At 36.1% G+C, this 26,635-nt stretch overlaps 1 protein-coding gene across 3 annotated transcripts; it reads left to right on the top strand.

The window, feature by feature from the left end:
- Positions 1 to 19,454: 19,454 nt before the first annotated feature.
- LOC103401657 (uncharacterized) lies at positions 19,455 to 25,989 on the top strand. Of its 3 annotated transcripts, XM_070813665.1 has the most exons (5): positions 19,474 to 19,829; positions 21,419 to 22,457; positions 22,728 to 23,631; positions 24,379 to 24,406; positions 25,444 to 25,989. In XM_070813665.1, exons 2-5 carry the CDS (start codon positions 21,489 to 21,491, stop codon positions 25,481 to 25,483), a joined length of 1,941 nt encoding a protein of 646 aa, XP_070669766.1. In that variant the 5' UTR covers positions 19,474 to 19,829; positions 21,419 to 21,488; the 3' UTR covers positions 25,484 to 25,989. The 3 variants fall into 3 exon arrangements, with proteins under 3 accessions (XP_008338593.3, XP_070669766.1, XP_008338592.3); XM_008340371.4 differs by lacking the exon at positions 24,379 to 24,406 and having other exon boundaries at positions 19,455 to 19,829; positions 25,470 to 25,989; XM_008340370.4 differs by lacking the exon at positions 24,379 to 24,406.
- Positions 25,990 to 26,635: the final 646 nt, after the last annotated feature.

Raw genomic sequence — 26,635 nt, 5'->3', positions numbered from 1 at the left:
GCTTTACAACACTGCTTATCATCCTCAAACCGATGGACAATCAGAGAAGATTATTCAGATGTTGGAGGATATGTTGAGATCTTCAGTATTACAGTTTGGTGATTCTTGGCATGACCGCCTAGACTTGATGGAATTTGCCTATAATAATAGTTTTCATTTGAGCATTGGTATGTCACCATTTGAGGCGCTTTATGGTAGAGCTTGTCGTACGCCATTGTGTTGGTCAGAGGTTGGCGAAAAAGTGTTAGAAGGCCCAGAGATTGTGGATGAGACTACTCAAAATATTCAAGTGATTAAGTCTAACCTGAAAGCAGCCCAGGATCGACAAAAGAGTTTAGCAGATAGACAAGGTACTGATCGAGTTTATGATGTGGGTAATTTGGTGTTCTTGAAATTGTCACCTTGGAGAGGTGTAGTGAGGTTTGGAAAGAAAGGCAAATTAAGTCCTAGGTACATAGGACCTTATGAGATCACTGAGAGGGCCGGTGAAGTTGCTTACAGGTTGGAGTTGCCTGGTGCGAAATATATAAGCACACAAATTAAACCCTATTTGTGACAATTGTAGTAATGATGTAAGTAGGGATCGTTCTAACCGGGGATTAACTAGGGGTGCTAAACACTTGACTCAAATAAATAAAACTAACTTTTAAAACACTAAGACAAACCAAAAGACTCAAAACAAGTTCAAAAGACTCCAAATACTTAAAAGCATAAAATAAGATAGATTTGAACGACTAAGACTTTAACAAAATATGGGGAGGGGGAATTGAGTTGTTTTTGACGAGATTAAATTAAATGGACAGATTATAATTAAGGGCAAAATGTAAATATGAATGCGATGAAAAATATGGATGATGGAATAGCTTAAGGGGTTCTTCTCCACACATGTCACACTTGCAATACAAGATCGATTCTCAGTTGGTCTTTCGATAAATTATGAAACTTAACACCCTAGGTTAATTAGGTCCGCTTAAATTAACCGTCAAGTTCTCCTTAAGTTAATGAATTGGATGGGTTTGCGCAACGCAATTCACAACATTCTCCAAAAGTCCTTTACGTGAAAAGCACAATAAAGATACAATCAAAGATCATTAAGCATCATGAAAACTATAAGTGTTGACGAGGCATTCGTTACTATGAAAAGCATGAAACTAGTGCCAAGAATTCATTTAACGCGATTGTTTATAAGCAACCTCCACTACTTGTGAATATAAGTTCATAACGATTAGGTGAAACTCACTTATATTCTAGCGTCATATTTATGCATGAAAATTAAGCGTGCACTCTCAATAAACATACATAAATAAGTTATCAATCAAATGGTTAAACAAATTGAATCCACAACTTATGAAATTCCAACCAAAGGTAATCAATTCATATTGCAAGCATAAACATAGTTTCGAATCACCCCCTAGCTAAAGGGTTTAGTTCCTCATACTTGCAATTAAACAAAAACAATTGATATTAAACATAGAGAAACAAAGTAGAATACACCTAGAATGCTCCAACAACTCCAATGGAATGGCTAGCACAACTCCAAGCACTCCTCCTTCTTTGCAAGCCTTGGAACTAATGGAAATGTGTATGAATTTCTGTTTTTTTTCCTTGAAGGCTGAATGGTGCTTATATAGAGGTTGGAAATGAAAAGAATTGCAAGGCAATGGACATGACAACTCACGGCAAAGAAGAAAGGATGCTGCCAGCTTTGTTTTTGCATGTGTGTGTGCTGTTTTTGTGCTCTTTCCACCTAGAAACAATCATTCCAAAGCCACCCAAAGTTATAAGTGGAAGACCAACCAGAAATCCACCTCATAGTGGTCCAATTTCTGCCATTCCTTGCTGTCCATTCACTACCAAAGTTGTAGAAATCTGCCAACTCCATTCCATTGCCGTGTGTGTGTGTTTGTGTTGTCATCATCACTTCCCACTCTTCCATGCTTTAATTTCTGATTCCTTGCTGCCCATGTGGTGTGTGTGTTGCTGTTTTCTTTCCTTCTTGCTGCCCATGTGGTGTTTATACTTGCACATGCATGTTCTTCATCCATTTAGCTAGCAATAAACACATTTTCTGCCATCACATGGCAGCTATGATGTTTGAAGTTGTAGGCCAACACTTTGCACACACACATGTAGATTTCTAGCCCATTGAATCATCAAATTCGTCCATCCTCATGTCTCCATGTTTGCACCATCCAATCTTGGCCCAAAAATGCTCCAAAGTGCTCCAAAATGCATCTTCTTGCATCCTTGGCCCATAGAACCTACAAACACACAAAAATGGCTTAAACTACTAACATAACTAAGAACTAAGAACATAAATGCACGAAAACAAACATACTAAGTCGCATATTTATGCTCCTATCATTGCCTCCGGAGTTATCTAAGTACATAATGTGTTTCATGTCTCGATGCTTCAACATTGTGTCTCAGATCCTTCACACATGATTCCTCCTCAACCTTTAGAGATTAATCCGGATTTGACGTATGATGAGGAACCAGTGACTATCTTGGATTGGAAAGACAAGGTTCTAAGGAATAAGACAATGAGCTTGGTGAAAGTATTGTGGAGGAACCATTCAGTAGAAGAAGCTACTTGGGAAACAGAACATCGAATGAGAGAGATGTATCCAAGGTTATTTTATGGGTACTAAGCGGATTGTTTGGTCGTATGAATTTCGGGGGCGAAATTCTATAAGGAGGGGAGATTGTCATAGCCCCCGTTCCAGGATTCTATATCATGGACATAAAATGACGGAAATACCCTTGACGGGTATTAAGGTATGTATGTGTGGCATATTATTGGACTAAATTCATTCCTAGACTTTAGGAAAAATATTTAAGTTAGATTAAATTGGGTTGTATGTTTTGTGTGGTTAGGGAGTTAGGAAAAAATTAAATGGATGGTGATGGTTGAGGTGGACCACACAACACATACACACAGTCCACCCTTCTCTCTCCCTCCCCCGTGCCCTCTCTCTCTCTCTCCCTTCTCCGTTCAGTCTCTCTCCCTCTCGAATAATACGAACAAAGGCCAATGCCCTCGAACTTACACAGATCGACGCCAAAAAGGTATGGTTCTTCATCCTTTCGACCTCCTGAGTCGTTTGGTACTAGTTTTAAGACGTGAAACCTTACAAATTACGTGAAACCCGAACCCCCATTTTATGTCACTATTCATGCAATCGTAATATGTCGATTTTCAAGGAATTCTAAGCTTGTAGTGAGCTTAGTGAGGTCCCAAGGAAGCTCGGAGTGCTTCGTTTAAAGGTTTTGGACGTCGGGATCATTGGGTTCGAATTTGGCCGGTTTTCTTGGAAATTCTCCGGTGAGATTTTGTAGTTTTTAGAGCCTTAAAGTAGTATAACGTGAAACTACATGCTTAGGGCTTCATTTTGATATAAAATACGAAGAAAACGGTTGAGAAACGACGGAGAACAAGGAGATTGAAAAATCTCCAGTTTTCCGGCCATCGGAAAACTCAGTCCGGTGAGCTCGAGGAAGAAGACGCGCATGGGGGCGCGTGAACCCGTGCCTGTCCAGGCGCGTGGGGGCGCGTGCCGCTTCAAAAAAAATTGCTAAAAATTTCTCGACGTCTGTGACGTCGAGTAGGTTAATGTGGTATATTCATATACCTAAATTGAGCACCGTATGAGAAGTTATTTCGAATTGTTGGTTATGTGCATGAAATTAACGTTTTTATAGTTGTTTCGCATATAGGTGGCACCTATCTCGAGGACGAGCGCATCCAGGGTTGTCACAGGGGTTACGACCCATCAACTTACCAGTGAGTGGGCAGTTTTGTTTTCAGTATATACCTATATACTATTAATTTTCCCAGAAATTGAATTTATATGAAAGTATGTTTTCAATTGCCATGCATGCATATTATGAATTATATGAATTGATATTAATGCATATATATATGTGAATTGGTGCTGTGGACGCACATGTGAGTTTTACGTTACTCATGTGAATCATTGATGATGTGAATTGTGTTGAGAGCTCATAACCTGCACCCCTGGTGTTAGTGCTTATATTATTCACCGTACCGCACGCTCACCTTGGATCCAAGTAGGTGCATGTCGTACAAACCATGAGAGGGTTCCAACATGCTAGTCGTACAGATCACTAGAGGTGGTTCCGACTAGTGGGTGACCTTAGATTATGCGCGCAGATGATTGATGAGAGAAGCCCTAGAGTGTATTAGTACACCATTCTTGTCGTACAGACTACTTCAGGTAGTTTCGACTTACGTGCAGAGTAGTGTCGTACAGGTCACCGTGGTGACTCCGACTGGGTTGGATATTGAGCTATGGAATTAACTGTACAGGACCAACTACAGGGTCTCCGGTTGATTCATTATGTCACCTGTTATTTTGATGCATCTATGTTTTGTTATTGACATTTATGGCATGGCATATTCCTGGATTTGTGATAGATTGGTGACTTGTGACGTATGAGGTTTTATATGCTATTATGTTATTTTATGGGAAAGTATACAGGTTTTACAGTGAGGGGTTAGAAATGTTTTAAATGAAATGTTTGGGAAAACTTTGGTTTTACTGACCCACTCAATTTTGTTTTTGCGCCCCTCCAGGTTCTAGTTAGCAGTTGGTGGCTCACGAGGTTTTCTTCGGCATTCTGATAGACTTCCTGCATGTAGGACTCACCTGCGGGTGTTGTAATTTAATTATAGTCCTACTTGAATGCACCTAGTTTTTTTTATGCTCTGAAATTGTGTGCTGCACACTTAAACTCACTCTAGCATGCTAGTTGGATATTACTGCTAGTAGTTGGTTTTATTCCTTCGTATTTCTCATATCTTTTGCTTCCGCATCGTACTTTTGGTTACGTCACACTCACGTGACGACCAGCACGCCTTGATTCTAGGATCGGGATGTGTCATAACGGGTTGGGTCATATTACTTAATAATATTAACGATTCGATTTCGGGTCGAGTAATATTACCTGTTTACTTTAATGAGTGTTACACGACACGACCCGTTAAGATATCGGGTATGTCACAAAAATGACACGAACACATAAAACACAACACAAATGTCAGGTTTAGATAGATTGCAAGTTTGATATATGTTCTAGATTAGGAGTCTAAGTAGAGCATACTTTAGGAAAACATAACCTTCAAAATATGTATGTACAAGTCATAAGTGATTGGGGGTCCAAGTACAGCATACTTTAGTTCTTTTACAACTTAATTCTAAAAACTGGTTTCTTTTCTTTCTCTTTAATATTGTAGATTTTTCTAATCTTTTTAATTAAATTCATTTTTGTTATTATTATTATTTTTTTTAACAATCGATATTATCTACACTAAGGGGAGGATGTGGGCTTAGCCTCACAATGAGCTAGCAATAATGTGGTTCAAATTCGCCTTTGGTGAGAATCAAACCTAAGATCTCTCACTTACTAGTGAAGATGAATACCACTATGTCGTAGTGGTAAGTGGCTTAAGTTAGGTCATAAATCAATTTTTCCAAAAACCTTGTTTTTAAATAATTAATTGAGATTTGGTTCAATACAAATTGTTTTAATAATTCTTGTGGAGAACGACATTGCTAGAGCCATCTATACTACGATAACCTTATTTCTTTTGCAAGTATTTCAGGTATTTTTAACCCTTTTGACTTTTGTGGTAAAAATCCTATCAATTAGAATTTAAACAAATAATAAAACACCAAAGCATTTCTTTTATTTTTTTTGTCAAAAGATAGATTTTGTTAGATTAGATGTTAGATTAGCCACCGACGGAATTTGAACCTACGCCGTTATGCAAGGACTCAACTTTTTTTCACCACTGCGGTAAAGAGCCACTTGCTAAAACACCAAAGCATTAGATTCAACCTTTATTCTCTTAATCATGCAAATGGAATAAGTAACCAATCCAACAAGTCAACAAAAACTTAGTACTTAAGTTATTGGTCTGACACTTGAGCCATTAAGTTCTAAAAAATTAGGAGTCATAATACATGGAATCCACGATCAAGCATCAAATAAGTTTGTAATTCACAATCCCAATGAGAAAACAAAATATGCAATTTAGTCCGTATACATACTTCTCCCAAATACCAGCTTCACCATCGCCCTCGTTGTGACCTCGCTTTTCGGTTTTTAGGCCAATAATATTTTTTTTTAGTACAACGATATATTTTATATTAAATGAAGGGATGAGTTAGGTTAAGTCAGATAATGAGTAACCTAATTTTATATCGAGTTCGCTATCTACGAGATTCGAACCTAAGCCCTCTCACTTACAATTGAAGAGAAATACCACCAGACTGTAGTACTAAGTGACACTTTTTAGGCAAATAATTGGTGTGTAGAAAACACAGCCGTAAGTGTGCTGTCAAACTCCCCCTCTGTTCGGGATTTTACTTTCTTCTTCTCTGCTACCGACTTTGATTTTTTTACCAAATAAAATCTCCAATTAAATCATGAAATCCTCTAAAGCCCAATCGACCTTCAAAAACCCTTTTTCCATTTTCAATCTTCGGTTGTGTTAAAGATATTGCTGACCACTAGCAATTTGAATTAATTATATGACAAATTACTTCTCTAATTACTGTGTAGATAGCTTAACATTGAGCAGCAACCACTAAAACTTCAATAGTTTTTCAGACATCAAAATCACGAACGGTAAAATCTTCTATAAACTCTAAATCTTTCCATCATTATTCATCATCTCATATTTCCACATTGAGAAAACCGTACATTACCAAAAATTAAAAAGTCTTCAAGGGTTGCAACTATATGCCAGGGTGATTGGCTAAACAAGGGTTCAACAAAAATTCTAGAGAAATATGAGTTTGATAGATCGTCCGTACACATTGCGAGAGAACATAAGGAAGACACCTTGAGAAATTTATGTTTCACTTATTGCTACAGTTGAGCATCAATTTTTTCTCTACTGGTATATTGGTTGTACAACTTAGAAGATACATGGTGACGTTGTTGGACTACTAACTATGACAATGTCTCAAATAATAAGTGATGTCTAAGGGAAATTATAGGGCTTGTTTGTTTATAAACTGTTAACTCTAGAAATTACGAAGTCTACATGGCGTACATATTGAGTAACTACTGAGCTAACTACATCATTCTTGTTAATGCGGGGTGTGCTTGTGACCAAGCTCAGTCGAGCAAGTAGAATAGATATGGTGATACGGTGGTGAAATGCGTCGCCGGCTTATGCATTGAGTGACTACGGCTGAGGAAGGAAAACTCTTAGCCTAGGGTTCTAGAACCAGAAGACAAAGTTATGCATTTCACTACTAATTTCAGGTTTTCTACATCAAGTTCGGCAACTATTACTATATTTATGAAAACATAGGTACGCCAAATCGATTTCAAGTTTTATATGTGTTGGAAATGTGCCCTAAAGCCAATCATTAGTTGATACTTTACGAATATTTCACATATTAAACTAATCTAGTTTAAGCTAATGGCTGTTTAAAGTCGTCTCATTAAATTGTACACGTTTATGCGATAAGTCTAAGGAATATGTAATTAAGAAAATATAATCTAAAGAAGTTAGATTCATGAGAACAAAAGAGAGATAACATTTTTCTCTCTTTCCTTCAAAGAGGCTGGCCACCATGGGAGAACTTTGCTAGCATTTTGTTCTTCCATGGTCACTCATCTTCTTCTTTCACTCATTCTTGGTGCCGGAACTTGGATGACTCCACCTTAGGTGGCTTTAGAGAATCCTTTCAACCTTCCGAGTCCTAGAATCCAAGGAGCAAATAGGCAAGGAATGAAGGCACTCTCACTTGGGTGATTAGCCTTTGCTTATGCAAAGAGGAATCTACAAAGGTATGTGAAACCTCAACTCTTTCTCTTTGATTTGAGTTAAAGTCTTTGTTCACAACTACTAGACTTTTAATTAAATGAGTAAATTGTTTTTAGTGCATATGAGTTAGCTTTCGCCATTTAATTGTTGAATGCTATATGTATGTTGCTCAAATAAACTTAGTTTACTCAAGTTTTTCCTTCAGTACGTATGGACAAAGATACTCAAAGAAGATAAGCGTCTTTACTATGAATGTTGTTTGACCATCTGAATGTTGAACTCTGAAGTGCACCTAGGAATAACCAATCATTGAACACCTCACCTCGTTGGAAAGCTAATGAAGTGTCCTCATTCGGAAAAAGAATCAAAGACTCTTCGTCGGATGAGACTTTGATAACTAACCAACCAAACTCGAAGTAATACCGTTAATCCAAACTGAAGGTACTTCTTGATTGACTGGTTATACGGCTCTAGTTATGTTAATCCAAACTGAATATGTCGTCAGTTGCCAACATAGTGCTAGTAATCCAAACTGAAGATGTGTTGACAAAAGGGTTAAGGTAATTAGTATTTTCTCAGGTTATGTTTTGCGTGTTGAGTTGGTCCCCTTTCATTATTTACAACTTTGTATCTATATCCAAGTCTTTCCCTTGTTGGAAAAATTAGGGTTTAATTGCTATATTAAATCACATGGAAAATCAAGAAATAATTCATGCAATTATATATCAAAGTGATGCATGCACATGAGTAACTAATGTTAAAAGAACATGATATAATGGATTAGAAAAACCTGAAAATACGATCGAGCCAAGTGTTGGACACTTTGTCCTTAAGACAAGTTTACGCCCCACTACGGTGCTCATGGTTGATCGGCGCATGTCTCTCAAGATACAACGACCATGTCCTTGTAATAGTAGCACTCCAAATCACAAGGCTCCATGAACCACAGTTGTGTTGAAAACTCTCTCATATGGACTCAATGAGACTCTCTAATATTTAATGCACTATATCTATGTATGATTATGTAAACAATGAAAAGTTATTTTGTGATTATAGGGGGCTTCCCTATTTATAGAATGTCAGATACCTCTTTGGAAACATATGACTATTCATGAAGAGTCAAAAGTTGCAACTCTTAATTTAAGTAGACACATCTTTCTACCAAAGGGCTTCAATTATAATTTTCATTCAATTAATAAATTTAATATAATAATAATATTATTAAATTTTCCAACATCCCTGGTCACCAATCCATAGAGATCTTTTCAGACTACACTTCTAGAAAATAATATCATAGTAATAATATATTATCTTGATATATCTTGATATATCACAGTAATAATACCACCGAAACTTGAGGTGGTAAGATGTAATTTACCCTTTTTATTTTTTGGTTACATTTAATTTATTTTCTTAAAAATGTAGTTTACCCTTTTTTTGTTACGTTTAATTTATTTTCTTAAATTAAAAAAAAATATTTAAAATATTAAAGTTAACTTTTGTAAGTTAGTGGGAGACGTGGCAACCTATAAGATGGGTGGTGAGCATACCCTAGAGTTAATGTGGTAACAAAAAATTCTAATATCTAAGCTTTATCATGTTAACTATGTGCTAATCCCATCTGATTGTTATTTGGATGATAGTTATCTCATCACCACCACAACTCTGCATCTCCCTCATTAGATAATCTTTCCAGACCTTACTCCCCCAGCTCCAAATATATTTTCAAGATAATTACTATGATTAAAATCAATGGTAATGTCAAGAACAATATCTTTATTTTCGAAGTCATCCAATGGCCTAATTTTCATGAGCCAATGGTGCAACATTGGGTCCAAATATAAGCGTAAAGCAAATTTTGCAAGAATTCGAAGTCGAGAATTGACAAGCGTCCAGACAATGGTAAACGAAAAATTATAATTTTGTAAGCCATCTCTCCATTCAAGTAAATGAATGGTCGTTAGATATTGGCTTTAGCTACATTAACTCAAGAGAAAGCGAAACAATTGATGAATTGCCATTGTAAAAAAAAATGTTGGATGAATTCGATCACTATGTACAGAAAAAAAACATCAATTTAGAAACACGACACTAATTAAACATATTTGATAATTATGCAAGAGGATGATGGCAAAGATATTAAATGTAGCAATACTTTGACTTCAAGTCAACAAATTACTTCATAATTGATGAGTCCAAATTGTACTATATGTTTTGTCCCAAATTTAGTTGTGATATATTGCACCTAAATGAACAAAATAACATGTTTTGTGAGTTGAAAGAGTTCCTACTAGTTTCTTCAATTTTTAGTCAAATCACATGGTTGGAGTTTTGTTTGAATTAAAAAGGATGTCTTTGACCAATTGTTTGAACAAGTAGATTTATGTGTCATTGAAATTCAATATTTTATATTTTCAATATTGAACTTATACGCAAAATGATAGAGAAAGGATTTGCACGTGACTGGCTATAGCCCTTTATTTTTTTCATTTGCACTGAAAAAATGAAAGAAGGTTTTGCTCTCTCTTTTAATTTGTATGAGCAGCACGCCGACAACACTAGTTCAAGAAGAAATTAAGCTGAAAGGATTTAGCAAGATGGGCACCCAAATTTCCATCTCAATTTATAGTTTGTGGGTTCTTAGCAGGAGCATGAATTTGAGTTATTGGTTCATTACTTATTGGTGTCAATTGATTTGGGGATTTAGCCACTTCATGACTTCTTGGAAATCGAATTAGGCGATGAATTTTCAGTTACTAATGAAATGGAGAGTCCAAAGAATCAGTGGCATACTTTTACCATAGCGAGTAAACCTAAGAGGTACAAGATCAACAATAAATGGGCTTTAAGGTTAAGTTATTTGTCAGTTACGGAGAAGGAATGAAAGAAGAAGTAGAAGTCAAATGACACACCCTGACCCATAATGTCCACCTGGACTTTGAATCGAGTTGCACTGGCCGACACCATAAAGGAAGCCATAAAGTGTGGTGATGTGAAAATATGTAAATTTAAACCTAAAAGTGACTAAATGCAAGAGTACGCATGTGAGTGGGAATGAACCAATTTCACATGTGATGTCAAAGCATAAGTATAGTAATAGTAGAATGAGAATTATACCATCAAAGGTAATCTCCTATTCCAACATTTGTCAAGAATCCTCATCAACATGAAAGCTCTGCCACTAAAACATGGAGGGGCGAAAAACAAGGGTGAGTGGGCCTAAAAATAAAAGCATAGTTTCTAAATATATATACTACATATGGCATGAAAACACTTATCGTAAACAGTAATACTTCAGAAATACGATAATTCACAATATTTCACACATAAAACATATAACATCCAATAAGCACAATATCTCGTGTAAACTGGGTGCTCATCAACATAAGCTCATGCAAAGGTATTCTGACATGAACATGACTGGGTGTAATAATGATTTACGCTCTAGTACTACAATCACGTGAAAACTGGCACAAAGTGTGTCACATATGAGTCCCAATTGCCTATAGCAATCTAAGACATGACTGACACCTACAATTGATCCAAAGTGAGAGTACCGTGCGATGTGAACATACATGTGAAGATTGGCCCTGGCTTTGGCAAGTACTAACACCAGTGCAGCACACAATGAGCAGATAACGCAAATATGATCATGTAACAGTAAATCGATAATTCGATAATTCTAATCAATGAAATATTATTCATGACTGTAAAACACAATTAAGGCATCCATAATAATACGCATACATGTGCATCCCATATGACGTAGCATGATTTCATAAATTTTATCAATATGCTAATTCTATAAACATTAATCTAATCTAGGCATAACGTAGAAAATTATTTATCAAATATATAAATAGAAACTAAATAAATGTATAATATTTAAAAGAAAAGACCCACTCAAAGTAACTTGCAAAGTCGTAACCATTTGAACGAGTAAATACGGATTGCCGATGCTAATCGTACCTAAGAATAATAGAGACCCGTTAGTACAACTCAATTTAAACATTCAAATTTGCAAAACATATGACGGATTCAGAATTAGCGCGCTAAAATATCCTAAGAATAGTCCTAGGCAATTTCCGTAAAAAGTCCACGAAATGTTAACCGTCAACCAAAAAGTCAACCGAGCCGCCGAGGTGGTCAACTACGTTAAAACTTTAAATTTCACTAAAAGGATGCCAAAAATGGACTCGGGACATCGAAATTTGCCTAGGAGGGCTTCAGAGAAAATTTTGAAAAAGTCAACCAAAGTCAACTAACGGTCAACAGTTAACTTTAACGGAATATTCTGTTAAAGTTAACTGGAAATTAACGAAATATTCTTTGGAATATTCCTTCCAAATTCTGAAATGGATCCGGGTTTGGATCCCAGTTTAGGCCTCGGTCACCGGAATCTGCAAAAAAAGGCAGGATTTTCTAGGTAAACTTTAAACAACGATATCTTACTCGTTTCTCAACCATTTTTTAAGATTCAAAAGCCAAAATGAAGCTTGACATGAGGGGAGGAGATTAATACTAAAAAGAGACCAAGTAGTAGCTAAAGTTGGATGAAAAATGCTTGCAAAATGAGGTCGCCTCATTGGAAAACTGGGGAAGGCTTTCCCCGAGGTATTTTTGCGTCCAAAGATCACAAAACTTCTCAAAACTACTCCAAATGTACACCAAAACATGATCTACTAGGTTTTAAAGGGTTTTTGAATGTTACCATTGTCGAGAACTGCGAGAACTTGTCTAAGAAATTTTTGAACAGTGACTGTGAGTAGTGAAGCGAATGAGAGGAGTTTGTGGGGTCCTCCTTCGGTCCTGGGTTCGTGGGTTCTCAATGGTGATGGTGGAGTTATTGTTGTTTATGCCTTCCCAGAGAGGGAAGGTTATAGAGAAATATGATAGAAGAGAGAGTGTTAAGGAAAGAAAGAGAGAAAGTGAAGATAAGATAGATGGACCGAGAAATTTAGAGATAGGGGAGACGAGACAAGGTAGGAGTAGGGTGTGGGTCCCACTTAGCTCACCTTTAATCCCATAAAAGATAAAACAGAAAAATATCTCCCGTAATCCAAATTAGATTCTGCTTGTGCCCACTCGTTCTTATCGTCGAGTACTACACAAATACGTTAAAAGAATGGGTCATACGTCTCTTTAAATGATGATCAACGAAAGTCAAAACCCTTGCCTCTAGGGCATTTTCATAAATTCACTTTTTAAAATTAATAAAATCGTACAGGGATGGGTTGTTACAGCAAAGAAACATAAAGGAACTGGCTGGAGTGCTTGGAATTAATTCATCAATAGTGATGTTGATCATTATTAATCAAGAAGGAAGGAAAGCGAAAAGGCTACAGTAAACTTGGTAAGGCAAAGCAAGGGGATTTTCAGGATTTTTCTAAACTACTTTGCCTCGAAACAAATTTTTTTTCACTAGGGCTATGATGTAGCCTAACTATGAATTCTTAATTTCTCAGTTTAATTATCATGAATTTTCATTCACTTTGAGTATCATTTTGCTGTGCTTATGAACTTGATTTTAATCTTGGCGATTGGCCACCACTTTTGTTAATTCGGTTTTAGCTCCTGCAAATGGTACCATGAATTCCTTGATGTAGATGCCATACATTAGGTTTCATGCGGTCCTTTAGTTAGTTCCCAAATTGTTAATGAATTTGTATATGTTCAATAATCTAGATGCCATAGATTGTTAGCACATATGAGTATACGTAGTAATCTAGATGCCATAGATACTATATGAATTAGGAGAACTAGACTGTCAAATTGGATGATTACTCACTAATAATTAACTATTGGAATTAAGTTGGATTGGGTATGGTGAATCGAATGCTCTAGTGTCTTTCACAATTGAGTTATAAGTTGTTTTCTTTGTCGTTCACCTCACTTATTAAAGCTTATTTCATGTTATTTACAATTCCAATTTCAAAGTTCTTTCTCAAATCATCAAACGTTTAATTCAATTCAAGTGCAATTTAATTAGGTTAGATAATAGACGTTTATCAATCTTAGTTGGAACGATCTTGTGCTTGCCTACTATACGATTCGTACACTTGCAAACATTAAAATTTGAACTTAATTGGGTTGATTTTGGTTAATTTAATTTTGGCAACAAGTTTTTGATGTTGTCGACGAAGACTGAATTAGTTCTATTTCTAGCTTATTTGTGTTGATTTAAATTTTTGTTTTTGTTTTCTTTTCTTTTCAGGTACTTTTTGAAGTTCATGTACGGTCGCCGTTCTTGGAGTTTAGAGCTTCTACCATATGATTCAGAAATTGAGAGAACCTTTTGACACCTACAGAGAGTGCATGTAAAGCCATAAGAACGGATTGACGAAATGGCTCTCCGTAATCCGAACAAGAATCGAATGTTGATGGAGTATTCTACTCCTTCTGTGACATTCTCACCTTCATGCATTGTTTGTCCGCAAATTGTTGCCAACAATTTCGAGTTGAGCCATCTTTCATTTAAATGATGCTGTCATTTTATGGCTTGTTATCCGAATAGCCTAATTTGCATATCAATGAGTTTCTTGATATTTTTGACACACTAAAGATCCATAACATGACTGATGAACCCATTAGATTGCGTTTGTTTGCGTTCTCACTGAAAGACAAGGTGAAGACTTTGCTTCAATCTCTTCCACCCAACTCGATTACAACTTGGAATGACTTGGCAAGCAAATTTTTGCAAAAATTCTTCCCTCCTTCCAAGACTGCTAAGTTGAGGAATGCCATAATAACTTTTGCTCAATTCCATGGCGAGCCCTTTTATAAGAGTTGGGAGCATTTCAGAGATTTGCTGTTAAAATACCCATATCATGATCTACTAAAATGACTCGAATTTTAGAATTTCTATCAGGGTTTAAGTTATGATAACAAATAGATGATAGATACTGCTAGTGGGGGTGCTCTAATGACAAAGACCGTTGACGAAGCTTCTGCACTATTCAATACATTGGCTGCTAATTCTCAAAGTTAGGGTACATATAGAGAATTATCGAAGAAAGCTGGAGTACATTAGATTGATTGACACCTTGTCGGCTATGGCTGCACACATTTCTAGTTTAAATAATAGGTTTGATAATTTAATGGCTGTAAAATATGTGAAATCTTTTGATGTCATTTGTGAAATTTGTGCAGGCATACATTCAAGTATCAAGCGTCCAATGAGTAGTTCTTTTCCAGAGTTTATTCAAGAACAAGCCAATCAAGTGAACAACTTCAACCGCTAATAGTTTGATCCATTCTCAGATAAATATAATCTTGATTGTTGTCATCACCAAATTTTGTTTGGAAGAATAATCAACAAAATCAAATGAACCCCTCCTTTACCGTTCCAGAACAATAAAGCCAAAAAGAATTCCATGGAAGATTCAATTGGCACAAATTACCAACACTTTTTCTCAGAACACCAACAATTTCATGCAAACAACTCAAACTTCTCTACAAAATCAACAAGCATCCATATGTAAGCTAGAGGATCAGGTTGGTTAGACTGCCAATGCAATGGTTGAGAGAGAAAATTGCCAGTTTTTGAGTCAAACTAAGATCAATCCCAAGAATCAAGAGCAAGTAAAAAACTATCACACTTCAGAGTGGTAAAGTTGTAAAGAACAAGTACATGAAAACAAATTTTCCCTTCCTATTCCGTATCTTCAACGGTTACAAAAGGCTAAGAAAGATCAACAATTTTCTGACATTTTTTATTTGCTTAAAAAAGTTCACATTAACATTCCTTTACTTGATGTAGTGGAACAAATTCCGAGCTATGCAAAGTTTTTGAAAGACTTGCACCAAGAAGAAGAAATTTGTTAAGCATGAGATGGTGATGTTATCTAAAGGATGTAGTGCGGTGTTACAAAAGAAATTATCACCAAATTGAAAGATCCAAAGGGGTTTTACTATACCTTATACAATTGGCACATATTCTTTTGAAAAAACTTTGATTGATTTGAACTAGCGTTAATTTGATGTCATTAACTATATTCAAACAACTTAGTTGGGGAGAAATGAAATCAACTTTTGTTTCTTTGTAGCTTGTTGATCGTTCAATTGCCTATCCAAGAAGGATCATGTCAAGGTTGATCAATTTATATTACAGGTTGATTTTCTAATACTTGGCATGGAGGAGGACAAAGAAATTCCTATCATTCTTAGCAGTACATTCATGGTATATGTTGGAACTTTAATTGATGTTCAACAAGGTCATGTCACTTTGAGGGTACAAGGCAAATAAGTTGTCTTCAAGGTCTTTGAAGCAATGAAACAATCAAATGATTTGAAGAATGTTTTCGAGTTGATGTTTTGGAGGAGGCTGTACATCATAAGTTTATGGAACAACATTTTGAAGATCCATTGAAAGTATGCTTAGCTCATCCAAAATTGAGTGCTAATATGAACAAAGACATTGTTGTCATTTCTTCCATGCCTAATTTAGCCATTCCACATAATCAGCAATTGAAAGATTAATGTGAAGATCTAGAATCATCCACAATGAGAATCAAGCAATCTATTGAGGGTGCACCAAAGAGAAAGTTAAAGCAATTGTTGACACACCTGAAATATTCTTTTCTTGGTAATGCCGAAACTTTACTTGTTATCATTCATGTCAATCTCAGTGAGTTGGAGGAATAAACTTTTGATGAAAAATGTATATTTCCATTTTAACTTGTAATGGGAGAGTAGTAGGTGCTACTTGTTTTGTTGGGTTTGCTTCCAAATTAAGGTTGTTGATGTTGGAAAACTTCTAATGTGTACTTTTTCAAAAGGTTTTCATTTCCATATTCGTTCTTTCATTAGCCTATCACTTTTAGCCACATTACAACTCAACAAAAGACTTTTTGATCCAAAGAATTATTTGAATTTGATAGTGAGTTAGGTGGACAAGCAAGCATATGGTGTCATGTTTTAATGAAATCATTTGAGTGAAACACATTAACCCAGAAATATGTGTGAAAGAATTTATGCTTGTGAGAAGGTCATTTGTTTGCATATGATGACGTTAAAGAAGTTTGGAATTCTATTGACATGGCTATTACACCTCAGGGAAGATTGAAAGGTTTTTGCTAACACTTGGAATATGGTAGATTTACTTGCTTTGTGCTTACGAAAATTCTTGATTGTTATTAACTCTTGATTGAGATTCTTTGAGGTCCACATAAGAGGAAGGTAACATTTTCCATGCTATTACTTTTTCATGTTTTTTTTTTCTTTTGCTTGACGACTAGCAAAATGTAAGTTCGTGGGTATTTGATGCGTGCAAATTGTACTATTTTTTTTTGTTCCGAATACTACATTTTTTGGTGATATATTGCAACTAAATGAATAAAATTACATGTTTTGTGAGATGAAAAAGTTCCTACTAGTTTCTTCAATTTCTAGTCAAATGAGATGATTGGAGTTTTGTTTGAATAAAAAAAGATGCCTTTGACCAATGGTTTGAACAAGTAGGTTTGTGTCATTGAATTCAATATTTTATATCTCCAATGTTTAACTTATATGCATAATGACAAAGAAAGGATTTTCACGTGATTGGTTATAGCCTTTTATCTTTTCATTTGCACGAAAAAGAGAAAGAAAGCTTTGCTTTCTCTTTTAATTTGTACAAGCGGCACGCCGACAACACCAATTTAAGAAGAAATTAAGTTGAAACGATTTAGAAAGATGGGCACCCAAATTTCCGTCTCTATTTATAGTTCGTGGGTTCTTAGCAAGAGCATGAATTTGGATTATTGGTTCATTGCTTATTGGTGTCAATTGATTTGGGGATTTAGCCAATTCCTAATTTCTTAGAAGTCTAATTGGGCGATGAATTTTCAGTTATTGATGAAATGGAGAGTCCAAAGAACCAGTGATATACTTTTACTGCAGCAAGTAAACATAAGATCAACAATAAATGGACTTTGAGGTTAAGTTGTTCGTTAGTTACAGAGAAGGAAAGAAAGAAGGATAACGCAAAGATACATAAAAGGAACGAATAGTGAGGTTGATCATTATTGATCATTAAAGAAAGGAAATAAAGGGGAAAAACAACTTGATCATCATTCAAGAAGGCAGGAAAGCAATAAGGCTACATCAAGCTTGGTGTGGCAAAGGAATGGGATTTTTAGGCTTTTTCTAAACTAGTTTTTCTTCTCAATTTTTTATGGATTCAGTACTAAATTTCGATTATGGCTTGGAACTAATTTCTTTTCGCTAGGGCTACGATGTAGCCTAACTATGAGTTCTTAATTTCTCAGTTTAATTATTCATGTATTTTCATTCACTTTGAGTATCATTTTGTTGTGCTTATGAACTTGATTTTAATCTTGGCGATTGGCCACCACTTTGGTTTGAATTAAGTGTATTTGATGCAAATTATCACAGATGTCATGTTGTTAATTCAATTTTAGCGTTCTGCAAATGGTACAATGAATTCCTTGTTGTAGATGCCATACACAAGGTTTTATGCGGTCCTTTAGTTAGTTCCCAAAATTGTTAATGAATTTGTATGTGTTTAGTAATCTAGATGCCATAGATTGTTAGCACATATTAGTACGCGTAAATCTAGATGCCATAGATCCTATATGAATTAGGAGAATTAGACCGTCAAATTGGATGATTACTAACTAATAATTAACTGTTGGAATTAAATTGGAATGGTTATGGTGAATCAGATGCTCGAGAGTTTTTTGCAATCGAGTTATAAATTGTTTTTTGTTGTTCTCCTCACTTATTAAAGCTCATTTCATTTTGATTTACAAATACAATTTTACAAATCTTTCTCAAATTAGGTGGTGGTCATCCCATGGCAAGAAAAACATATGAGAGAACCCCAATTGGGTATTTATAACCCTTGCTGCACCCCATAGGTTTTTCTAGCCATGGGATGACCACCACCTAATCATGAGTTGCGACTTGCGATGACCACCACCCTCGTCTTTGACATCGAGAACCACGGTCCAGACTCCATTTGTCCACCATTATCGTCCAAACCTTTATGTAATTTATGAATTAGGGTTTAGTTTCATCAATTTTGTAGTTGGTCAATTTTGGGTTTTAGGGATTTTGGATTTGGTAAATTAAATTAGCGATTTTGGTTTGGTAATTTGGTTTGCTAAATTTTCCCTTATATCAGTTGTATGATTTCATTGTTGTCTAAAGTTCCCCCGCATTTGGGGGCCTAGTTCGTGCTCTGTTTTATTGTCCTTTTTTGATACGTCAAAGCCTACACATATCAAGTTTACATACAATGAATGGGAATCATAATCATTTTGATTCTTGAGTTCCATTGTCTACTAAAATATAGGTATGTAAATCATCTCACTTCTAAACTTTCCCTTGTGTTTACTTACACGCAAGGACTCGAAAAAGTGTTAGCTTCCCTTTAAAATCAGTAATCAAATACCTAAAAGTTATGAATTAAATCAACTACAAGGGCCAATTGATCCAATTCCCTTCCCTTACTCTCTATTTCTAAGTTCTCCCATTCATTACTTTCTCTATTTCTTTCTCCGTGTTGTTGTTGTCCATTTATTTAAACCACCCAACGTGTATTATCAGCTTAATTTGCATCTCGCCGCCATGCGACCTTGATATATTGTCGGCTTATACATTATTTTTTTATTAAAGTACCCTACACGGACACTCATGACTCAACAAATACATTGTTGTTCTTCTAGTCTTTGGCGCTCGAGTGTCTGCCGCAATTAACAATCGACAAAAATAGGTTTGTAGAATGCACGCGCTGTTTGTTATGCATCTCCAGTGGAAGCCCGGCGCTCCACTCCAAACCCCGCGCGTGGCGGAAGAGATTAAAGTGCATTCTCGTCGGCTGTCCGAATCGAAACCCCTAAAACACTGTCGTTTTCGTTTCACAGCTGAACTTCTCCATTCACTCTCTCTCTCTCTCTCTCTCTCTCCCCCTCCCCTTGTTTGCAACGACGGCGGAAGTAGGAATCGAAAGAAAAGCAGATTTTACTTGCTTATTTTTTATAGAGTGTTAGATCATCTCAACTGAGCGGGGTTTTCCGAGGTATCTATCTATCCACCTATCTATGTCCTCCTTTTTTGGTTTTTGCTGCCAAATTAATGCTGTTTTGAATATGATTTTGGATCTCATTGAACAAGTTGAATTGCCTTTTGTTTTTCCTTTTTTTTTTAGATCTAATTGTTTGTGTTGTGATGCTTACTCTGAACTTGGCCTTGGATATTCCTTTACTTTGATGAAGGGTGGACTGTTTCGAATGCCGACAAGCCAAGGGTTTAGCTTTAGAGTTTAGAGTTCATAGTTTAGTATTAGGTGGATTACCAATTTCCAGAGAGGCCTATGAGGCTAGGAGGTTTTAGATTCACTAGGTTAAAGACCGACTACTCGTCGAATATTCAAATGCCGGTTTACCAACCTAGAGAAAAGTGATTTGAGGAATTTTACAAACTTTTAAAGAGTCGAGTGATTGCTTTTTCCATCTCGGATTAGTGGCGGCTTTTTCGTTTCGGCCAGTTATTGTTAGAATTGAATACCTTAAAGTTGAAGTGAGAGTCTTATGCCTGTGTTTTAGGGTTTAGGATTAAGCGTTGGGTGGTTTAAAAATCACTTCTAGAAAAGTGTAACCAAGATGCAAAATTTTAAAATGAATCAACAACAACAACATGGAGAAAGATATAGAGAAAGTAAGGAAAGGGTATTGGATCAACTAGGCGCCCCCCCCCCCCCTCCCCCCCGCGGGGTAATTGATTTGATTCCTGACTTTTAGATATTTGATTACGGATTTTAAAGTGGTAGCTAACACTTTTCCGATTCCTTGCGTGTAAGTAAACACAAGGGAAAGTTTAGAAGTGAAATGATTTACATACCTCTATTTTAGTAGACACTGGAACTCAAGAATCAAAATGATTCCAATTCCCATTCATTGTCTGTAAACATGCCCTTATATAGGAACTAGGTATTGGGATAGTATGGGTTTACGGTGGGTGTGGAATCAAATTCGTAAATGAAAAATGCATTGGTGGCATATGCTGCTGTTTATTTATAGTTCTTCATATAGCTTTATGATTACTCATGAAGATAATTGTTCTGACCCATTTTGAATTTGAATTGAGAGGAAACGGAGGGAGTAATTTTGGGAGCACTTGTAAACTGCTATGTTTTTGTTGGCAAGAACAAAATTGACCTGGGAGCACTTGTATCCTGCTATCTTTTTGTTAAAATCACAGAAGTCATCGTAGGCAATGCGATCTAGGAACTAATAGGACAATTTTAGAAAGAAATTGGGTGGAATAAAAGAGAGGAAAATGAAGCATGGGAGTAGGTTCTTTTGTCTCACTACGATATGTTTCGTGTATAAAATTATTTGATTGGGAGTCTTGGATATTCTTATTTTAGTGAAATCCACTCCTAAATCTTTATTTTTTATTTTTTTATTCATTTATTTATTTTTGAATCAGAGTCAATTATTTTCAGTTTAAAGGATTTAAACATGTGGACCTTTTTGTACTGAATAAGGAATTAAGCATTGGGTGGTTACTTGCTGTTGTAGTATTTTCTTTGATGTTATTATGTTTACTGTTTCTTTTTCTTATAAATGCCAAGCTAATATGTTAAAAAATGGTCTATTGGTGTAGTTATTTGATTCAGCAAAGAGATGAAGAGGTGACCCGCCCTGCTTTGTATAACATTAAGTTGTATCTGAACATGGATAAAGTGTCTTCTGACTGTCCATACCCAGGATGTTTCTTTTGTGTCATGAAGGAAGGGAACCCAAGTAAGCGAAGAGCCAGCATCCTGAAGTTCTTTAGAGAGCTTCCTGCACAGGATGACGATGGCCAGGTTCTTCCTATCAGTGGCCTTTGGAACACTGCCATGGCACATCCGAATGACCCTGAGTTCATTGAGCTTGGCATCTTTGAATGTATGGCTGCATTGATATGGAAGGGTCTAAAGAACCGTCGCTGGCTTTCTCATGATCAGAATATATACATTCCTTATTATGCTGCTCATATTATTGGATCATACACCATGAACATGGAAGAATTTGCTGAAAGTTCTGTTCATGCTGGGGTAATCCCTCCCTTAGTTGAGCTTTTGAGAGGAAGGTTAACTTGGGTTGAACAGAGAGTGGCAGTTCGAGCTTTAGGGCACTTGGCTACCTATGCCAGCACTTTTCCTGCCGTGGCAAGTCATGGCGAAATTCTTGAGCTTTCGATTCAACTAGCAATGAGCTCACTGGAAATAGTCTATTCTCATTTTTACCAGTATGTTGACAGAAGGTTAAGCTATCACTGCGATCTGCTCACCCGCGGTATGGGAGGTGTTGAAATGGAGTCCAGAAAGGCAGAAGAGTGGGCGAGTCAGTTACAGTGCTGGTCCCTCCAGCTTATTAACTGCTTTGCCTTTAAACCGGAGTTTCTTCCTACCATATGCAATCCTGAATTCTTAACGAAACTACCTGGCATGTGGGGTGGGCTTGTTAATGAAAACTCACCAGCTGGTATCGGTTTATTAAGGACAATTTGCCATCATAAGCTTGGTAGAGGACCAGTTGCTGGCTGTCCCAGTATCATCGAATCTTTGTGTAATATATCTAGGTCATCAGATGATTGGCAGTATATGACTATTGATTGCCTTCTGTGGTTGCTTCAAGACCCTAGTACCTGCCATAAGGTAATTGCATCACTAGTTTAGTACCTGCCATAAGGTAATTGCATCACTAGTTTAGTACCTGCCATAAGGTAATTGCATCACTAGTTTTTTTTCATCTTTTGGTTTTTGTATTGTATGAACATGTTACATGTCATATAACTGATTTTCAATTAATGAGGTTTTCATTTAAACTGCACTGCATAAATTAACCTTTTTTTCTTTTTTTTGTTTTGAATGATATCGCAATTTGTATATTATAACATAATTAGTGCTACTGAAATCATTAAATAGGTTGTTGATAAGGCCGTACCTGCACTTGTTGACCTTGCTGAGATTACAACTCTGGGTGATCACAAGAAACTAGGAGATTCCATTGTTAATGTTCTTGAGGAATGTGTCCAGTCCCAAGGGACAGGACGTAACTCTTTTAGTAACCGAACGAAAGAATTGATCGAGGAACTTTTGAATTCCAGACAGAGATTGAAATGGGAAAAGAATATGCCTAAAGAGGATCTCCATATTAAACAGGCTGCAGCACTAGTGGTCAAGCTTGAAGGAAATTCTCTGTTCTCATCAGGAAATATATCTGGAGCTGCATCAAAATACTCAGAAGCTCTGGCATTGTGTCCGATGAGATCCAAAAAGGAGAGGGTTGTTCTGTACAGTAACCGAGCTCAGTGTCATCTTCTGTTGCAACAGCCCTTGACAGCTATTAGTGATGCTACTCGTGCACTTTGTCTTCACAACCCACTGAACCGTCATGCCAAAAGTCTTTGGAGAAGAGCGCAGGCTTATGACATGCTTGGGTTTGCAAAAGAGAGTTTGCTAGATGCCATTCTGTTCATAAACGAGTGCTCTCAGTCAAATGATCCTGATCTCTCATTGAGGCAGAATAAAGTTCCAGACTATGCTGAACGATTGGTTAAAAAGCAGATGCGTGCAGCGTGGTTATTTAGAGAAGCAGCTATCAAACATGGGGGTGTCCATTGTGAGGGTGATGCTGGTGACGTCTTTGGCCGAGAGACTGATGATTCCGAATGGGAGACTGCAAGCGAGAGTGATATAGGAAATGATGGAAGAGATGAAATGGGAAATGAAGAGGAGGAGGAGGATGATGATGATGATGATGATGATGATAGCGAATGGAAGAATAATGATGAGAGGAAAGAGAAATATGATAAGTCTTCAATTAAAGGTACCATTTAATGTGTTCAGTCGTGGCATTTGAGATTTTCATTCTTGGCACGTTTAAAGCATTTCAATGTTTTAGATGTTTTAGTGAAGTAATGGTGGAAAATAAGCAAAAAGCTATATTAATATTGCACCACCATACATGTTTATGTTATCAGTTCCTTCATTTCCTCTGATCCTGCTTGCTTCACCCTTCCAGTGCCTGACCATCATTTCGTTGTAGCTTCCTTTATCGGTAAAGTAGCTTTTCATAGCTAATGTGATTGAACCACCTAATATTGTTTAGTGAATATATATTACCACCAAGCCCTCTCTTTTAAAACCAAGAAAAAAACAAAGGTACTTGCGCACATGCACACATATATGTTAATCTCTCTCTTGTTCTCTCTCTTTCTGTTTACGTTGTCCTGTAAATTGCCCCCATCTACTTTTACATCATGTGGGAACCACATAATATGTGAAAATGTAAAAAGCTGAGTGAACAAAAATTTAAAATATAGGAAGTGAAGAAGTGTTCGATTTTGAATTATGACCTCTAACTGGCTTTCAATTGTGTGGACGGGCTTTATTAATCTTAGAACTAGTTCTCTCATTTGTATTTTAAAAATAAGTTAGAATTTTGAACCTTGATGTTCAAGCTTAAAGAATAATAAATTGATTAGCCTGATGTATACCATCTGACTTACTGATTGATTCAGTTTGCATACTCCTCCAAAAATCGGTGATGAATTTCCGGTAATCTTGTTTGTAGGTGGAATGGAACTGCCCAGAATGTTAAAGTTAAGTCTGAAATAAATTTTTAATCTTCAACGATTTTTTTTAAACAAATCTTTCTAAGACTGAAATAGATATTAGAAATTTTAATCTTTGATGTACATTGTGATAGAATTGTCTGGCATATTATGTATCATTAGCTGTAAACAATTCCATTGTTATAGTTTTCATATACTCATTCCAGCCAACAAAGAGAACACAAAACAAAGTTTGCCGGCTCGACCCCTGCTTGGTGGTGAGCTTTTCCATGAGTTGTTGCCAACCCTCATAACCGACAATCATATTCTTGTGCAAGTGGTATATCCATCATATAGGGCTACCCAAGTTCGTCTTGTGTCCTAGAGATTTCTAATATCTAATCAACAAAAGCGGGCTTTCAGAGCTGTCATATGCATGACCATAATCTGACTTATTCTTGTGTTCCCAGTAGAAGAAACTTTGTATTATAAACTTTTAGAGTGATTATCACTTGTGCAAATACCATGCTTATTTAGCAATGACATGGATTACGAATTGCTGCATCTTATCACTTCTGACTTCATATTAGAGTAGGTTTAATGTAGATTACATTTATGCGTTTTGGCTGCCCGTTCGCAGTTTTCTCTGTACACTAGTAGTCGATTATTCAGGCAAGCTTGAACTTGTTATTTAGAATTTTGGCTCATATAAAGTTTGACATTGATGAAATTTATGTTTGGCTGCCTGTTCACAGTTTTCTTTTTTTTTTGGTCCATTAATTAGCTAAGCTTAAACCTGTAACTTAGTATTTTATGGTGTTAAAGCGTTCACCTAGCAGTCATATAGTTCTACCAGTTGATGATGCTATTGAGGTTTTTTTCAACTTTGAAGCTTTGTTGCCATCTTACCTTGATTCCTTGTCGTGTCTATCATGTATTTTCTTCCGTCAACCTTTTGTTTTTTCTTTTTAAGCTTTAGCTAAATGTACCAATGTTCAAGCCCGAGCCAATCCTTGCATTTTCATGGGGAAATATGAGATCATTGAACATCTAAACATTCTTCATTGGAACCTTGATTGTTACAGACCTAAAGCATGGATACAATGTGCAGCTTGCGGAAGATGAGCCATGAATTTGGATGTGGTTACCACCATTCAGACTAGAGCACGATGCAACGACAAGGACACAAAGGAACCTTGGATGAATCTTTGATCCAAGTGATTGCATTTTCAGCACCACCTAGCCTTCCAGAAGTTTCGACCGTAATTTTCGTGAGGTGTTTGTCTTGTAAGAACCTTGGATGAATCTTTGATCCGAGTGATTGCATTTTCAGCACCACCTAGCCTTCCAGAAGTTTCAACCGTAATTTTCGTGAGGGATTTGTCTTTAAGAATGTTGAAGGAAACATGTTTTGGTCAATTTGTGTCAAATATTTAAGGTTGTTTGTGTTTATTTTGTTGTTGCTCTCAATTTTTTGTGTAAAAGTGTAGAAAATGTGATATTTTTTAGCATAGAGAGGAGGTGAGATAAGAAACTGTGGAGGTTTGAGTAATTTAAGAGGATTGCGTGTATACAACTTTTGGGAGGGTTTTGCTTAACTTTTGAGTGGCAATTGTGATTTTACTGTGCTATCTCCTTATCTTATCTCTACTATTGCGCCACTTCAGACTTGTCCTACCAACTATTATAAAGGTGATGTAATGTAATTCACTAAAATTGTGGTCTCCCTGACTAGACCCGGTAGTTTCTGACACGACACGAAAATAACGGGTTTCGAGTTAATACGATAACTAATCAAGTGACCTATTATGAACCTGTTAATAACGGGTTCTAAACAAGTATACACACGGATAACACGTGGATAACTCGTTTCGACCCGTTAAGAAAAAAATTATTTTGATAATTTTAAAGTTTAATTACTAAAAGATTTATTATAAAATACAATAGCCATATTAATATATACAATATATTCTATATTAAATATAGTTTTTATTATTATTCTATATAAGTTAAAAAAAAAAGTTTTATTCATTATATTATTTTTATTATGAGAGTTCCTTATTATCATTACTAGGATAAATTTTACTTAACATGTTGTTGTCCAAAATTAAAATAAACTAGTATAGTATTTGTATAGGCAAGAATTAAGAAGACATACATACAAGTATGAAAAATATGAAAGAATATATAAACACTCATGATTCATCGTTATTCCTCCACGAGTAGATAATGGACACTTACATTATCGTTTAGATTTTTAAAATCCTCCACACCCTC

The sequence above is a fragment of the Malus domestica genome, chromosome 15 (genome assembly GCF_042453785.1).
Source record: "Malus domestica chromosome 15, GDT2T_hap1".
Taxonomy (NCBI): domain Eukaryota; kingdom Viridiplantae; phylum Streptophyta; class Magnoliopsida; order Rosales; family Rosaceae; genus Malus; species Malus domestica.
This window is presented reverse-complemented; position numbering and strand designations above follow the sequence as displayed.

Excerpts from the sequence above, each read along its gene's own strand:
- LOC103401657 (XM_070813665.1), top strand. The coding sequence starts at position 21,489 with ATGGATAAAGTGTCTTCTGACTGTCCATACCCAGGATGTTTCTTTTGT. Across the intron at positions 22,458-22,727 it reads ACCCTAGTACCTGCCATAAG|GTTGTTGATAAGGCCGTACC; the intron begins GTAATTGCATCA and ends ATCATTAAATAG. Across the intron at positions 24,407-25,443 it reads GAACTGCCCAGAATGTTAAA|ACCTAAAGCATGGATACAAT; the intron begins GTTAAGTCTGAA and ends TGATTGTTACAG.